General features: G+C 38.8%; 1 protein-coding gene across 5 annotated transcripts in view; it reads right to left on the minus strand.

The window, feature by feature from the left end:
- rfx2 (regulatory factor X, 2 (influences HLA class II expression)) overlaps positions 1 to 18,541 on the minus strand; it is a 48,219-nt gene that overhangs the window by 23,008 nt on the left and 6,670 nt on the right. For 3 of the 5 annotated variants that reach the window (XM_058072910.1, XM_058072907.1, XM_058072909.1), the window contains exons 2-5: positions 8,899 to 9,007; positions 6,611 to 6,700; positions 2,415 to 2,497; positions 1,939 to 2,206 (exon numbers count right to left, since the gene is read on the minus strand). In XM_058072910.1, the coding sequence (XP_057928893.1) occupies positions 1,939 to 2,206; positions 2,415 to 2,497; positions 6,611 to 6,700; positions 8,899 to 9,006 (549 nt within the window). In that variant the 5' untranslated portion in view covers position 9,007. The remainder of the gene's footprint in view (positions 1 to 1,938; positions 2,207 to 2,414; positions 2,498 to 6,610; positions 6,701 to 8,898; positions 9,008 to 18,541) is intronic. The other 2 variants (XM_058072911.1, XM_058072912.1) reach the window with 1 other exon arrangement.

Raw genomic sequence — 18,541 nt, forward strand, 5'->3', positions numbered from 1 at the left:
GGGGTCTCAAACAGGCGGCCCGCGGGCCAAATGTGGCCCGCAGGACACTAGTTTGAGGCCCCCGCCTTGATATGAAAGTTTAATGTTGCTGTATGGTATCATGTACCCAGAAAAAAATTATTACGTTTGATTAATGTTCATGTTAAATAACTGTTAATAGTTATCCTCCCTATCCGTGTGGAAGTGGTAAGTTTTTGGCTTTTTAAGTTTAAAGGAAATAACTTGAAGGCTTCCGTTTAGGTCGCTAGCTCTCTAGTTTGCGAGTTAGCATGTGTCTCAAGACCCTGCAGTTGCGCAATCTCAAACACGTGGCCCGCGGGCCAAATGTGGCCCGCAGGAAACTAGTTTGAGGCCCCCGCCTTGATATGAAAGTTTAATGTTAGTGCGGCCCGCGCAAGTTTGATATGGTATCATGTACCCAGAAAAAAATTATTACGTTTGATTAATGTTCATGTTAAAGGTTAAATAACTGTTAATAGTTATCCTCCCGATCCGTGTGGAAGTGGTAAGTTTTTGGCTATTTAAGTTTAAAGGAAATAACTTGAAGGCTACCGTTTAGGTCGCTAGCTCTCTCGTTTGCGAGTTAGTATGTGTCTCAAGACCCTGCAGTTGCGCAATCTCAAACACGTGGCCCGCGGGCCAAATGTGGCCCGCAGGACGCTAGTTTGAGGCCCCCCGCCTTGATATGAAAGTTTAATTTCAGTGCGGCCTGCGCAAGTTTGATATGGATGCTGTATGGTATCATGTACCCAGAAAAAATTATTACGTTTGATTAATGTTCATGTTAAAGGTTAAATAACTGTTAATAGTTATCCTCCCTATCCGTGTGGAAGTGGTAAGTTTTTGCCTTTTTTAAGTTTAAAGGAAATAACTTGGAGGCTACCGTTTAGGTCGCTAGCTCTCTAGTTTGCGAGTTAGCGTGTGTCTCAAGACAATGCAGTTGCGCAATATGTTGTAAATAAAAAAAAGTATAAATGTGACTATAGTCGTGTTTTGTCATGTCTACAGGGCTCTAATAATGCTTTGTTCATTTTAATCTGAAAAAAATAATTTGTCTACCCACCAACTATATGTGGTTTCTTAAGTTTTTATTATTTGCCGTTTTATTATTATTATTATATTTATTTATTACTGATTGATTTTCTTTATTCTTGATTTATTTATTTATTTTATTTCTTATTTCTTATTTTGTGTAGAAAAATAAAAATTGTATTGTATTGTATGAGAATAACGTCATGCTATAATAAGGAAAAGTAATGTCATTGTAGCATAAATTTGAAATATTAAAGACATTGTTTTTTAAAAGTCATATACTAAAAAACAAACAAAACAACAACCAAAGTTATAATTTTGGAAAATTTGTTTGTGGGAAAAAGTTATAATGCGACGAGAATGAAGGTGAAATATAATGCCAATAAAGTCATAATTATGAGACGACAGTTGAAATAGAAAAAAAAAGAAAAATGCCAATAAAACAAATAAAAAGTAAGATATTTGAGAACAGTGGAATGTTTTATCAGAGCTTTTCTTGTAGAAAATCGGAACCAAAGCAAAGTTTATTCATTTTTCTGTTTTTAATAAATGCTTTTTTTTTTTTTTTTTTTTTGGAAAACCTGATGCGGCCCAGTCTCACCCAGACCCTAGCTCCAGTGGCCCCCAAAGTAAATTGAGTTTGAGTCCCCTGTCCTAGAGCCATGTTACTCCATCCAGCTCCAGCGGCCAAATAGAGGAATGATGGTGGCTTTGCGGCCTGCCCGTTTAGTCGAGTCGTCAAGGGAAATAAAAAGTGTGGCGGCTAAAGTAGACCATGTATTTTGTCACATAATTACGCTGTGACGCAATGGCCGGCCAGTTCAGCGTCCAACTTCGTCAATCATGGTTCACATAACTATCATTTTTGTATATTATTACTGTGATATGAGTAGGAGCGTTTCTCACCATGGCTGAAGAGGAGCGAGATGAGTGAGATATATGGTTGCGACTTCCTTCCATGTTCCCTCCGTGGATCAAATAGGTGCTGCCGCTGGAGATGATATGGCTGCTGCTTACGTCCATGGCGATGCCCACCATGCTATGCGGCGGCACACCGCCGCTGGCGGAGGACACCACCGTGGCAACGTGAGCGCCACCGGCCTGCGAGTCAAAGTACGATCCCCCACTGTTCTGACCGTACAACTGAGCGTCTGGGTTGTAGTAGGCCGTGCGACTGTGAGGGATCACTGTGGTTAGCATGTAGCGAGAGAACACTCTTCCAAATGAAATTGTATAGCTAGAATTTTTAGGTGGCCGGGTCCGAGCTACGTCACAGCAGGCTTTAGAAAACCACAATGTCACGGTAACACAGACACTAGAGATAAATATGGAGATAAGATACTTCAAGGCAATGGAAATGTACTTTGTAGAACATTGCTCACATTGTTCCGTTAGTGTAAACCGCCTCTCCGCCTTCCCCTACATAGTGCACCTGGGATGGATACACATGCTGTGATTGCTGCACCTACAAAGAATGAACACAAAATCAAAGCAGGGCAATTTTAAACCTATTTTTTTTTTAGCCACGTATACAGTAAACCTCGGATATATCAGATTCAATTGTTCCCACTGGTTTTGTTCGATATAAGCGAAATCCGTTATATGCGTATACCGGAAAATGTCCTTTTTACGCATATATCGGATTTATATCCGGTATATGCGTAAATCGGATTTTATCCGTTATAAAAAGGCACTTCCTTGACTATGTTTCCGATGTACCTGGACGCGCAGGCAACGCTGCAAACGCTGCAAATGACGTCGTATAGCGGCCTGTCACGATTCGGCGAATTGGAGCGCCACGATGCGGCCATCCGATATATGCGAGGGAAATTTAATGGAAATGCATTGGAACGGGACTGGAGATTTTGTCCGAAATAGGCGAAATCCGTTATAAAAAATTTGCAATGAATTTTTATTGGAAACACATTACAGGAAAATTTGTTCTTTTTTATCTGTCCGTTGTGAGCGAATTTCCAATATATCCGAGTCCGATATATCCGAGGTTTATTGTATATCTATATAAAACATGTCCTGAGTTTAATTATAAAATATTAGCAAGATTGAATTTGATCTTTTCCTGTTTAAATTTATCCCGGGTGCGTTCTTTCAGTTCATGCTCAGATATGACGTAACACGCAGATCCAGACGTTCTTCACTTTTAAAAATGGAGGCCAGCAATCGGCATTGGACTGCTAAGCAAAGTTTGTTTTTGATTCAAACTAAATTTCAAGACTGGACAGACGAAAAACTGGCAATACGGAGTTATTCCAACAAGTGAAAGAAGCCGGTATCACGTGATGTTGATGTTTACGTTTTACTGGGCATGCCCTATTGACTATTCTGTTTGATTTTTACAATGCATGTAGACAAGAGATTGGAATATTCCTTTCCATGGATACCATTGTTTCCCGAAAGGTCATTCGGAAAGAGAAAAAGTGGTCATGTAAAAACGTGGCTACTGTGGAGTGTCTGTGGTGTAAAGACTAGCATAGCAATGTAATATTGGTCCGTGTGGCAACACCTACCTTGTTCCTCCGATAGACTTATTGATGCACGTGTGAGGTCGTGGTGACATTTTGGAACATTTTTGGTTAGTGGTGTGCCACAAGATTTTTCCAATGTAAAAAAAACGTGCCGTGGCTCAAAAAAGGTTGAAAAACACTGTTATAGAAGACACATTGCAAACTGCCTGGTGTAGATGTGTGAAGGGAAAAGAATAGTGACGGTAATAATAAGTTTGTTTTTGCACCATCTCATATTAAAAGAACAGGTGGTTAAGTATTGTATTAGTGGCTTTCTCACAAAAAAAAAAACAGACAAATTTGACCATTTGATAAAGGCATCACATATGTCACAATTATACTGTGATGCAACACAGAATAAATGTTGTCTCCTCGCAGACGGATGAAGCAGCAAATGAAGCAAATAAGATCAAATCCATGCATGGCCAAATGCTATGACGGCAAGTTTCATTGCAAACAGCAGGCACAGCTTTCCCCCATCGTTCCCGGTTGTTGGCTTTCGGGATCGCATGCAAAAGGAGCTACCGTAAATTCCGGACTATAAACTGCTACTTTTTTCCCCCCAAACGTTCAACCCTGCGGCTTATTCAGTGATGCGGCTAAATTTATGTAATTTTTCTAACGGCCGCCAGGGGGCTCTCGAGTAGAAAAGGTAAGATTAAGACCGGTGGAATATATGCGTCGAGGAAGACTGCAGTTTAAAAAAATAGATTTCAACTTTGCATTTCCGATAAAGAAGGAAACAGAGACGCTAAACTCATCACTCATCGACTTAACACTCAACCAATACGAGTTAAAAAAAATTATTTCAACTTTGCATTTCCGATAAAGAAGGAAACAGAGACGCTAAACTCATCACTCATCGACTTAACACTCAACCAATACGAGTTAAAAATAAATTATTTCAACTTTGCATTTCCGATAAAGAAGGAAACAGAGCTGCTAAACTCATCACTCATCGACTTAACACTCAACCAATATGAGTTAAAAAAATTTATTTCAACTTTGCATTTCCGATAGAGAAGGAAACAGAGCCGCTAAACTCATCACTCATCGACTTAACACTCAACCGATACGAGTTTAAAAAAATAGATTTCAACTTTGCATTTCCGATAAAGAAGGAAACAGAGCCGCTAAACTCATCACTCATCGACTTAACACTCAACCAATACGAGTTAAAAAAACTAGATTTCAACTTTGCATTTCCGATAAAGAAGGAAACAGAGCTGCTAAACTCATCACTCATCGACTTAACACTCAACCAATACAAGTTTTAAAAAAAATAGATTTCAACTTTGCATTTCCGATAAAGAAGGAAACAGAGCTGCTAAACTCATCACTCATCGACTTAACACTCAACCAATACAAGTTTAAAAAAAAATAGATTTCAACTTTGCATTTCCGATAAAGAAGGAAACAGAGCTGCTAAACTCATCACTCATCGACTTAACACTCAACCAATACGAGTTAAAAAAATAGATTTCAACTTTGCATTTCCGATAAAGAAGGAAACAGAGTTGCTAAACTCATCACTCATCGACTTAACACTCAACCAATAAGAGTTAAAAAAAATGTATTTCAACTTTGCATTTCCGATAAAGAAGGAAACAGAGCTGCTAAACTCATCACTCATCGACTTGACACTCAACCAATACGAGTTAAAAAAATAGATTTCAACTTTGCATTTCCGATAAAGAAGGAAACAGAGCTGCTAAACTCATCACTCATCGACTTAACACTCAAAAAATATGAGTTAAAAAAAATAGATTTCAACTTTTTCGCATTTCCGATAAAGAAGGAAACAGAGCTGCTAAACTCATCACTCATTGACTTAACACTCAACCAATACGAGTTTAAAAAAAATAGATTTCAACTTTGCATTTCCGATGAAGGAAACAGAGCTGCTAAACTCATCACTCATCGACTTAACACTCAACCAATATGAGTTAAAAAAATAGATTTCAACTTTTTCGCATTTCCGATAAAGAAGGAAACAGAGCTGCTAAACTCATCACTCATCGACTTAACACTCAACCAATATGAGTTAAAAAAAATAGATTTCAACTTTTTCGCATTTCCGATAAAGAAGGAAACAGAGCTGCTGCACGTAAACTTGGCATAAACGAATCGATGGTGAGATGAAGACGGCTTACCGTGATTTTTTACCAGTCTGTTCTTTAACCAGACCTGTTATACTGTGTTGCTATTGTGTTGCTAGCGTGTTGTTACCACACAGGCACCGTTTGTGAAGAAAGTTATATTATTATTATTGTTAAGTTATATTATTAAAACTTTGAAAACTCTCTCTGTGTACCGTCTTTCTTTGTAAATATGTTTACATGCTTTAATGCGGGCACATGCGGCTTATATACAGGTGCGGCTTGTGTATGTACAAAATCGATTTTCCTCGATTGTAGTGTGAAATGTGAAATGTGTATAGTGAAATGTAGTGGGTGAGGCTTATAATCAGGTGCGCTCTATAGTCCGGAAATTACGGTAATTTGGAAACCTTGTACAAAGATGCGGATTGATGCGTTAAGTTTAGTGTCAATCAACAACAACAAAAAAAAAAGTGAATGCAATAGAATTGTGCAGCCGGCATGCCGAGGTCCTCCTCATTCCAAACACTTGAAATATCCCCCCTTTTGGTTCCCAAGAAACCATGTGGGTACTTAATAAGAAGCAAAGATGCAGGCAGTGTGCCAGGCTCAGCCAGAGAAAGACACTTAAGGAAGCATAGGAAGCTGGAGAATGAACTCAGCTTTGAATCAGCAGCTTTCAGTTACTGATTGACTAGTTCATAATCAAAACAATATACAAGTACTACCTTAACTATCACAGTCTGTTATTGTTTAACTCAAATGTAAATTATGACCGCAATTTGACATGCAAGCATCAAATAGTGTCATATTTTGCGATGCCTTGACTGAATTCATTTACAGAAATAATGCAATTTTCTTGTAGTTTTTGCCAAGTAAGAAAGTGCAGGTCAGTAACAGAAGCTTAAGGACTATGTTCACAGCACTGTACTAGATGTATGGCACAGTACTGTGTACCTGCTGAGGCACCTGTTGAGCCCTGGATACTGAAAGCTGCTGTACTTGTCCACCCTTCTGAACTGAGCCTGCGGCTTGTACCAGCACCCTCTGTGTAGATACAAGACATAACTCCATTACAAGGTTATGCATGTGTAATCACACACGTGGCCCACGAAACCGCCGACGTAGGCCGATCCTTTGCTGACAAGAAATCGCTAAGCTAACATGTAATAAATAGCAAATAATCAGTAGCCTCTTTTGCACAGAGATCCCACAAATTTGCCACATTTTTCTATAATATTTATACATAATTCTCTAATCCAAGGGTCTATAACACGTGGCCTGCGGACCACATGTGAAACTAGTTTGAGGCCCCCGCCTTGATATGAAAGTTTAATGTTAGTGCGGCCCGCGCAAGTTTGATATGGATGCTGTATGGTATCATGTACCCAGAAAAAAATTATTACGTTTGATTAATGGTCATGTTAAAGGTTAAATAACTGTTAATAGATATCCTCCCTATCCGTGTGGAAGTGGTATGTTTTTGGCTATTTAAGTTTAAAGGAAATAACTTGGAGGCTACTGTTTAGGATGCTAGATCTCTAGTTTGCGAGTTAGCATGTGTCTCAAGACCCTGCAGTTGCGCAATCTCAAACACGCGGCCAGCGGGCCAAATGTGGCCCACAGAACACTAGTTTGAGGCCCCCGTCTTGATATCAAAGTTTAATGTTAGTGCGGCCCGCGCAAGTTTGATATGGATGCTGTATGGTATCATGTACCCAGAAAAAATTATTACGTTTAATTAATGTTCATGTTAAAGGTTAAATAACTGTTAATAGTTATCCTCCCTATCCGTGTGGAAGTGGTAAGTTTTTGGCTATTTAAGTTGAAAGGAAATAACTTGGAGGCTACCGTTTAGGATGCTAGATCTCTAGTTTGCGAGTTAGCATGTGTCTCAAGACCCTGCAGTTGCGCAATCTCAAACACGCGGCCAGCGGGGCAAATGTGGCCCGCAGGACGCTAGTTTGAGGCCCCCCACCTTGATATGAAAGTTTAATGTTAGTGCGGCCCGCGCAAGTTTGATATGGATGCTGTATGGTATCATGTACCCAGAAAAAATTATTACGTTTGATTAATGTTCATGTTAAAGGTTAAATAACTGTTAATAGTTATCCTCCCTATCCGTGTGGAAGTGGTACGTTTTTGGCTATTTAAATTTAAAGGAAATAACTTGAAGGCTACCATTTAGGATGCTAGATCTCTAGTTTGCGAGTTAGCATGTGTCTCAAGACCCTGCAGTTGCGCAATCTCAAACACGCGGCCAGCGGGCCAAATGTGGCCCACAGAACACTAGTTTGAGGCCCCCGTCTTGATATCAAAGTTTAATGTTAGTGCGGCCCGCGCAAGTTTGATATGGATGCTGTATGGTATCATGTACCCAGAAAAAATTATTACGTTTGATTAATGTTCATGTTAAAGGTTAAATAACTGTTAATAGTTATCCTCCCTATCCGTGTGGAAGTGGTAAGTTTTGGGCTATTTAAGTTTAAAGGAAATAACTTGAAGGCTACCGTTTAGGTCGCTAGCTCTCTAGTTTGCGAGTTAGCATGTGTCTCAAGACCCTGCAGTTGCGCAATATGTTGTAAATAAAAAGAGTATAAATGTGACTATAGTCGTGTTTTGTCATGTCGACAGGGCTCTAATAATGCTTTGTTCATTTTAATCTGAAAAAAAATAATTTGTCTACCCACCAACTATATGTGGTTTCTTAATTTTTATTATTTGCCGTTTTATTATTATTATTATATTTAAACTAACTAGTTTTACATCGAGAAAAACGACTAAATAATTATAAATAACAAACATAATAATTAATTATATTATAATTATATTATAATTATAATTATATATATTATAATTATATTATTAATTACATAATTATAATAATAAACAGCAAATGGATGGAAATTATTCTTGATGCAGACTTCCTATACATCCTGCCGAGATTAAATTCAAGTGTTTTTCATCTTATTTATCATATTGTTGCCACTCAAAACCTTTTCCATGGAGGGTTACTCAGTCTCACCAAATATATAAATGCACGGCCCTCGATATCGTGGAATGATACAGTACAAAGGAAAATTTGTTACATGCAATATTGTATGAAAACTGAGGAAAATTTTCTACCAAAACCAAATCCTACAAAAACTGGGGTCATTTCACTGCACTAAATGTTCCGCTCTGGTTTCCAAAATAAAATTGCAGTAGTCCAGCGGAAGGCAGCTGGCTCTTGTCAGCACCCCTACCTGCTGGGAGGCTGGGACAGGCTGTACCACAGGGGCCTGGGCTGATGATGACGTCCGCAGCGCCGCCACGCTGGGCGAAGTGTCGGACCCGCCCTCTGAGCTCTGCATGCTGGTTTGTTGGGATGACAGGAAGAAGCAAAGAGAAGAGAAATACATTAGAACAAGGGGTCTCAAACTCAATTTACCTGGGGGGGGGGCACTGGAGCTAGGGTCTGGGCAAGGCTGGGCCGTATCAGGTTTTCCAAAAAAAAAACCAAACACATTTATTTATATATATTTATTCATTCATTCATTCATTTTCTACCGTGGGGGTGCTGGAACCTATCCCAGCTGTCTTCGGGCGAGAGGCGGGGTACATCCTGGACTGGTGGCCAGCCAATCACAGGACACATATAGACAAACAACCATTCACACTCACATCCCAAATATTTCAACTTGTAATATAATGATTTTATTGCCATAATATAACTTAGCCAACGCAATCTTCCAAATATTTCAGCTTTATTTTTGTCATAAAATCACAATTTTATTCCTGTAAAATTATGACTTTTTTTCTCTCCTTAGAATACATTTTTTCCTCTTAATATATTTACTTTATTCTAATAAAATTACAACATTTTTTTTTGTTTTTCTATTTCAATTGTCATCTCATAATTATGACTTTATTGGCATTATATTTCACCGTCATTCTCGTAGCATTATAACTTTTTCCCACAAACTAATTCTCCAAAATTATAACTTTGGTTGTTGTTTTGTTTGTTTTTTTAGAATATGACTTTTAAAAAACTATGTCTTTAATATTTCAAATTTATGCTCCTACAATGACATTACTTTTCCTTATTATAGCATGATGTTATTCTCATACAATCGCAACTTTTTCTTGTTAGCTTACAATTGTATTTCTATTTTTATTTATTTATATATATTTATTGTATTTATATTTCGACTTTATTCTTGTAAAATTACAATTTCTTTTTTCATTTCTGAAATGTTTTGTTTTTCTAATTCAACAATCGTCATAATTATGACTTTATTGGCATTATATTTCACCTTCACTCTCGTCGCATTATAACTTTTTCCCACAAACTAATTTTTCCAAAATTATAACTTTGGTTTGTTTTTTTAGAATCTGACTTTAAAAAACTATGCCTTTAATATTTCAAATTTATGATCCTACAATGACATTACTTTTCCTTATTATAGCATGACGTGATTCTCATACAATTGCAACTTTTTCTTGTTAGCTTACAATTGTATTTCTATTTTTATTTATTTATTGTATTTATATTTTGACTTTATTCTTGTAAAGTTGCAGATTTTTCCACTTTTTTTTCGCTGTGTGCCAAAAAAAAAACCCAAAAAGGCCCCCGGGCTGCACTTTGGACACCCCTGACATAAGCAAAAGACATCTGCAAAATCAATATGTGATTATTCTTTGCTGAGTGGAGTATTTCTATGAGCGGCGTACAGTGCAGACTCGGGCCGCGTGTTTGAGACCCCTGGATTAGAGAATTATGTGGTGCTACGTCGCCAGTGCGTACTGTGTGAAAGGCACGGGCGAATAAATGTGGCAAGTATGTTACAGTAAAAGTCTTCTTATAATCTTCTAATAATCTAAATCTGCAGAAAATACAATGACACAAAGGCTCAGTCAAAAAAAAGCTAAATGGGTTTTAGTGTAAGCAAGTTGGGCTATGAGAACAACCTACTGACGCGGGAAAGTGTGTGTGTGGGGGGGAAACTTTGTCTTAGAAAAAGAGAAATGAAAAGAATGAAAAATAAAATAACAACAGGTCTCCGACCTCTGCAAGGGTCCTGATAATATCCAGCACATTTTCGAACGAAAACTACTCTCTGAGGGCCCAAGTAATCCAGCTGATGTGAGGACATTCCTCAATGCTTTGCAAACGTATTTTGGTTGCCATGGTGAGGAATCCATGACAACCACCCCCAACTCAAACCCTCTCCTCCCTCCTCCCCGTTCACCCCTTCCCCCATCCGCCAATGTCCGCCTCCCTTGCACAAGAACTTTGGAGTACGACTGCAAAGAGATGAGTGGGGGAGGAATATAAGGAGATGTGGCCATGTTCACGGGGGTGGGGGTGGGATGCTTTCACTTAATGAGCAGTATTAAAAGACAGAAATCCAGCTGGACAATGGGGAGAGTATAGACAGATAGGAGAAGAACATCACAAACTCAAGCCATTACTACACTTAGAGTAAATTGTGGTAATGTATCATCTAAAAGCAACAGGTGTTTGGTACTGCATCAAATGCAAACACCACATTGTTCAAAATGAAAGCAAAAAGCATAAAGTACATATAAGACGGAAGATCAACAAATGCATCAGATGTACAGTCTTTCGGCGTGTCCTCACTGGTATATATTTTAGAACAGGGGTCTCAAACACGCGGCCCGTGGGCCAAATGTGGCCCACAGGACACTAGTTTGAGGCCCCCGCCTCGATATGAAAGTTTAATGTTAGTGCGGCCCGCACAAGTTTGATATGGATGCTGTATGGTATCATGTACCCAGAAAAAATTATTACGTTTGATTCATGTTCATGTTAAAGGTTAAATAACTGTTAATAGTTATCCTCCCTATCCGTGTGGAAGTGGTAAGTTTTTGGCTTTTTTTAAGTTTAAAGGAAATAACTTGAAGGCTACCGTTTAGGTCAGGGGTCTCAAACACGCGGCCCGTGGGCCAAATGTGGCCCACAGGACACTAGTTTGAGGCCCCCACCTTGATATGAAAGTTTAATGTTAGTGCGGCCCGCGCAAGTTTGATATGGATGCTGTATGGTATCATGTACCCAGAAAAAATTATTACGTTTGATTAATGTTCATGTTAAAGGTTAAATAACTGTTAATAGTTATCCTCCCTATCCGTGTGGAAGTGGTAAGTTTTTGGCTTTTTTTAAGTTTAAAAGGAAATAACTTGAAGGCTACCGTTTAGGTCAGGGGTCTCAAACACGCGGCCCGCGGGCCAAATGTGGCCCGCAGGACACTAGTTTGAGGCCCCCGCCTTGATATGAAAGTTTAATGTTAGTGTGGCCCGCGCAAGTTTGATATGGATGCTGTATGGTATCATGTACCCAGAAAAAATTATTACGTTTGATTAATGTTCATGTTAAAGGTTAAATAACTGTTAATAGTTATCCTCCCTCTCCGTGTGGAAGTGGTAAGCTTTTGGCTTTTTTAAGTTTAAAGGAAATAATTTGGAGGCTACCGTTTAGGTCGCTAGCTCTCTAGTTTGCCAGTTAGCATGTGTCTCAAGACCCTGCAGTTGCGCAATATGTTGTAAATAAAGAGTATAAATGTGACTATAGTCGTGTTTTGTCATGTCTACAGGGCTCTAATAATGCTTTGTTCATTTTAATCTGAAAAAAAATAATTTGTCTACACACCAACTACATGTGGTTTCTTAAGTTTTTATGATTTGCCGTTTTATTATTATTATTATATTTATGATTACTGATTGATTGATTTTCTTTATTCTTGATTTGTTTATTTATTTTTCATCTTATTTTGTGTAGAAAAATAAAAAGTAAGATATTTGAGAACAGTGGAATGTTTTATCAGAGCTTTTCTTGTAGAAAATTGGAACCAAAGCAAAGTTTTTTAAATTTTTTTTGTTTTTAATAAATGAGGTTTTTTTTTTTGAAAACCTGATGCGGCCCAGTCTCACCCAGACCCGAGCTCCAGTGACCCCCAAGTAAATTGAGTTTGAGACCCCTGTTTTAGAAGGTTACAAAAATGGCAACTTTACAATAATTCATTTTTCTTGTTCATTTGTTTGAAACACAAATTAGTGAAATAAATGAAGTAGTGTTTTTTTCTTGCAATACATTTTTGGTCTTAACTTTCATTTGATGCAGTTAAGCTATGCTGGGTGCAGGAAAAAAATATTAAACATGTGGTTGAAAGCTGTAAAAATCACTGATCACTAAATCACTAAAAAAAACATCCATCCATCCATCCAGGCCACACACCTAGGAGACCGGAGTTCGATTCCACTCTCGGTCATCTCTGTGCGGAGTTTGCATGTTTTTTTTTCTTTCTTTTCTCCGGGTATTCCAGTTTCCTCCCACATTCCAAAAAACATGCATACACTCACATTCATACCAATGCACAATTTGGAGTCGCCAATTAACCTAGAATCGAACTCAAGTCTTCCCGATCTCCTGACTGTGTAGCCGATATTGCTTAGCCACAAAACGTAATTTGTAAATAAGCAATTCACACTTCAATCTCACACTGTGGGTGTCTTTAGAGTGTCTGATGTGACTATCAATCTCACCGTCAAATCATATAAAAATGTCATGTAACATTATGACTACACATCAATGGTTGCACAATGGTTTTTGGTTACTTCTGCCCAACAAACACTGGCGAAACTATCATATTAAAACAAAATGAGGTGGACAGAATCATTGCAGAGACGTTTCAAACAGTCACCAGTGAGCAGAGGGGAAGTACTGTCTTCTTCAAGACCGAAAAAAAACAATACATGTGGGTGTGCCGCAACGGGCTTTTCCGCAAGACCAAACCATGACTAATATACTGATACTAATGTCGCAATGGCTGCAAGTCAATCTGCAAACAATGACAATACAACCGTTTGAAAGTAGTACCTTCATGTGAGTGTCCTATATATGATAATTTATAATATTATCATAACGCTGTAGCTACTGCTACACTGCTCCAGCGTCATTCCAAGGATAGGAATTTGTCAAAGAGGTGCCAGCCAAGTTGGAAATACGCTTGCAACAAACGTCTCCATTATTTAGCTTCAGATTGGTCTTTTTGATTTGTCACTAAAGTCCCAAAGCTTCTTAAAAGCATTCACTGAATAAAATATTTTTAAAAGTGCTGGCATTAATAGGTATAATAAAGTGTGCCAAATGATTGTGTTTGAAAAAGAAAAATCAAACTGAATTTACTTGGGGGGGCCACTGGAGCTAGGGTCTGGGTGAGACTGGGCCGCATCAGGTTTTCAAAAAAAAAAAAAAAAAACGCATTATTAAAAACAAAAAAATTTTAAAAACTTTGCTTTGGTTCCAATTTTCTACAAGAAAAGCTCTGATAAAACATTACACTGTTCTCAAATATCTTACTTTTTATTTTTCTACACAAAATAAGATGAAAAATAAATAAACAAATCAAGAATAAAGAAAATCAATCAATCAGTAATAAATATAATAATAATAATAATAAAACGGCAAAAAATAAAAACTTAAGAAACCACATATAGTTGGTGGGTAGACAAATTATTTTTTTCAGATTAAAATGAACAAAGCATTATTAGAGCCCTGTAGACATGACAAAACACGACTATAGTCACATTTATACTCTTTTTATTTACAACATATTGCGCAACTGCAGGGTCTTGAGACACATGCTAACTCGCAAACTAGAGAGCTAAGCGACCTAAACGGTAGCCTTCAAGTTATTTCCTTTAAACTTAAATAGCCAAAAACTTACCACTTCCACACGGACAGGGAGGAGAACAGTTATTTAACATTTAACATGAATATTAATCAAATCAAATTATTATTTGCTGTTTTATTATTATTATAATTATTATATTTATTTATTACTGATTGATTTTCTTTATTCTTGATTTGTTTATTTATTTTTCATCTTATTTTGTGTATAAAAACAAAAAATAAGATATTTGAGAAGAATGGAATGTTTTATCAGAGCTTTTCTTGTATAAAATCGGAACCACAGCAAAGTTTATTGATTTTTCTGTTGTTAATAAATGTTTTGGGTTTTTTTTGGCTCCAGTGGCCCCCAGGTAAATTGAGTTTGAGACCCCTGCTCTAATGTGAACAACATAGACAAGAGTTAAACATGAGCCGTCCGACAAGTTGAAACTCTAACAGGACTCAATCAGAGGGGAAAAACACATACAGATGTTCAATTAAATGCAGGAGCTCACAGTCTTGGCTCGTGTTTGCACTGGCTCACATTGTTTGCAGAGCAACAACCGTTGCTAGTGGCAACACTGTCCACTCCCGTTTCCAGGAGCCTGTTGCTACGCGACCGACAGAATACTTCCCAAACCAAACAATGCCATCCCCCCACCTGATCCCTTCCATCTCACGCTAAGTAGAAACTTACAACAATAAACACTATGTAAGCTATTAATTTCAGACGCTGGGGGGGGACAACATGGGGCTATTCCTGTGGTGCCATTATTAAAAAAAAATGTGCGGACTTTCTGCTGGTTTAGGCTTGATTGAAGAGGACAGGATGAGGCGCTCTCTACGGCGGTGGGAGGCAGGGGGAATGTTTAAGTCATCAAGTGTAAAACAGTCTATTCTTCAAGGTTGCTTTACATTGGTGCCAACTAAATAACAAAACCCAAGTGAGAGCTTTCCAAAGTTTGCAGGAAGAAGAACAGTTTGAAGAGAGTAGTTTTCATTCATTCATTTTCTGCCGCTTTTTCCTCACGAGGGTCGCAGGGTGGGGGTGCTGGAGCCTATCCCAGCTGTCTTCGGGCGAGAGGCGGGGTACACCCTGGACTGGTGGCCAGCCAATCACAGGGCACATATAGACAAACAACCATTCACACTCACATTCATACCTATGGACAATTTGGAGTCGCTAATTAACCTAGCATGTTTTTGGAATGGGGCGGCACGGCGGTCGAGCGGTTAGCGCGCAGACCTCACAGCTAGGAGACCAGGGTTCAATTCCACACTCAGCCATCTCTGTGTGGAGTTTGCATGTTCTCCCCATGCATGCGTGGTTTTCCGGTTGCCTCCCACATTCCAAAAACATGCTAGGTTAATTAGCGACTCCAAATTGTCCATAGGTATGAATGTGAGTGTGAATGGTTGTTTGTCTATATGTGCCCTGTGATTGGCTGGCGACCGGTCCAGGGTATACCCCGCCTCTCTGGCCCGAAGACTACTGGGATAGGCTCCAGCACCCCCACGACAGTATCACTCGAATACTGTGAACATCCAGCAGCAACACAACATTTTAGCAAGACTACTATTTTGATGAAAAATATACTGAACCAGGGCTGCACAGCTAGGAGATCAGGGTTCAATTCCACCCTCGGCCATCTCTGTGTGGAGTTTGCATGTTCTCCCCGTGCATGCGTGGGTTTTCTCCGGGTACTCCGGTTTCCTCCCACATTCCAAAAACATGCTAGGTTAATTGGCGACTCCAAAATTGTCCATAGATATGAATGTGAGTGTGAATGGTTGTTTGTCTATATGTGCCCTGTGATTGGCTGGCGACCAGTCCAGGGTGTACCCCGCCTCTCGCCCAAAGACAGCTGGGATAGGCTCCAGCAACCCCCGCGACCCTCGTGAGGAAAAGCGGTAGAAAATGAATGAATGAATGTTTTTGGAATGTGGGAGGAAACCGGAGTACCCGGAGAAAAAACCCACGCATGTACGGGGAGAACATGCAAACTCCACACAGAGATGGCAGAGGGTGGAATTGAACCCTGGTCTCCTAGCTGTGAGGTCTGCGCGCTAACCACTAGACCACCGTGCCGCCCGAGAGTAGTTTTTTTTTTTCCAAATCCATACAAATATATAACTCGGTTGATTTAGCTTAAACCAGGCACTTGTTGAATTTGAATGCAGAGCTCAATGGGGCGGGGGGGGGCAAAAACAGACAGGGGGGACACACGTTGCACAATCAGCAATGAGCCACAGGTTGCCGATGACGACTTTGTGTATTTGGGAATTCCATGCAGTGATTCAATAAATGTCCCTGCTAATCAGATTACAGTCGTGTCCTGCAAGTGAACACTTTGATTTTCGCGACACGCAGGCACACACAACGCTGACACAAAAAAAGGGGTGCATTAAGATATGATAAGAGATTTCCACAACAGAGGCTGGTCTTCAAGCCTGTCTCATTAATTCACGGCTAATCCAATCAAAGTGGCTCTTAGGGGTGCAGATGGCGGAGAGAATTAGAGAAAGTGAGGGAGCGAGTCAGTCTGATCTAAGCACCACAAACCCACCCACCCCCGCCGCCCCCAACCCCATCCACCCTCAGGTCATCAGCGCAACCTGTCCACTCAGTCACCAACAGCCACAGCTCGATCAAACTGTTGCTATGGCGACGGTGCGTTTGCCCAAGCTCTACTCCAGCAAATTGTCCCCCCCGACGTTGTACGTCTTCTAAACCCTTTACAGATTTCTATTACTGCCCCTGTCCGACCCACCACACCCTGCCTTCCTGCTCAGCAGTTAACATACAAAGAATGAAGAATGACACAGCTTGGGGTGGGCGGGTGGGGTTGAAAAAAAAAAAAGAAAAAACTTGATGAGCCACTCAAACAGGTTTACATAAATAAACAAAACAATCTGCACCCCGTGATGTGCAACAATCAACATCAATGGCAAATAAAAACTGAATCCATGACTAAATTACTACTTTTAATCCATGCAATGTGCTTATTTATAGTCATTTGTCATCCAATTAAAAGATGGAACAGCTGCTCCGACATGACAGTACTTAACACAAACCTGACGCAGAAAGACGCTTACCAATTTAGATTGTTGATTGACACCAAAACCATGATAATTTCCCTAACAGCAGGGGTCTCAAACTCAATTTACTTGGGGGCCAAAAAAAAAAAAACCAAAAAAGGCATTTATTAAAAACATTTTTTTTTTTTAACTTCGTTTTGGTTCCAATTTTCTACAATAAAAGCTCTGATAAAACATTCCACTGTTCTCAAATATCTTACTTTTTATTTTTCTACACAAAATAAGATGAAAAATAAATAAACAAATCAAGAATAAAGAAAATCAATCAATCAGTAATAAATAAATAAATATAATAATATTAATAAAATGGCAATTAATAAAAAACTTAAGAAACCACATATAGTTAGTGGGTAGACAAATTATTTTTTTCAGATTAAAATGAACAAAGCATTATTAGAGCCCTGTAGACATGACAAAACACGACTATAGTCACATTTATACTCTTTTTATTTACAACATATTGCGCAACTGCAGGGTCTTGAGACACATGCTAACTCGCAAACTAGAGAGCTAGCGACCTAAACGGTAGCCTTCAAGTTATTTCCTTTAAACTTAAAAAAGCCAAAAACTTACCACTTCCACACGGATAGGGAGGATAACTATTAACAGTTATTTAACCTTTAACATGAACATTAATCAAACGTAATATTTTTTTCTGGGTACATGATAACATACAGCAGGGGTCTCAAACACGCGGCCCGCGGGCCAAATGTGGCCCGCAGGACACTAGTTTGAGGCCCTCGCCTTGATATAATAGTTAATAGTTATCCTCCCTATCCGTGTGGAAGTGGTAAGTTTTTGGCTATTTAAGTTTAGCTAGCTCTCTAGTTTGCGAGTTAGCATAATTTAAAAAATTATCTACCCACCAACTATATGTGGTTTCTTAATTTTTAATTATTTGCCGTTTTATTATTATATTTATTTATTACTGATTGATTGATTTTCTTTAGTCTTGATCTTATTTTGTGTAGAAAAATAAAAATTAAGATATTTGAGATCAGTGGAATGTTTCATCAGAGCTTTTATTGTAGAAAATCGGAACCAAAGCAAAGTTTATTCATTCTTCAGTTTTTTTAATAAATGCGTTTTTTTTTTAAAACCTGATGCGGCCCAGC

This window comes from Doryrhamphus excisus, chromosome 5, assembly GCF_030265055.1.
Source record: "Doryrhamphus excisus isolate RoL2022-K1 chromosome 5, RoL_Dexc_1.0, whole genome shotgun sequence".
Classification (NCBI taxonomy): domain Eukaryota; kingdom Metazoa; phylum Chordata; class Actinopteri; order Syngnathiformes; family Syngnathidae; genus Doryrhamphus; species Doryrhamphus excisus.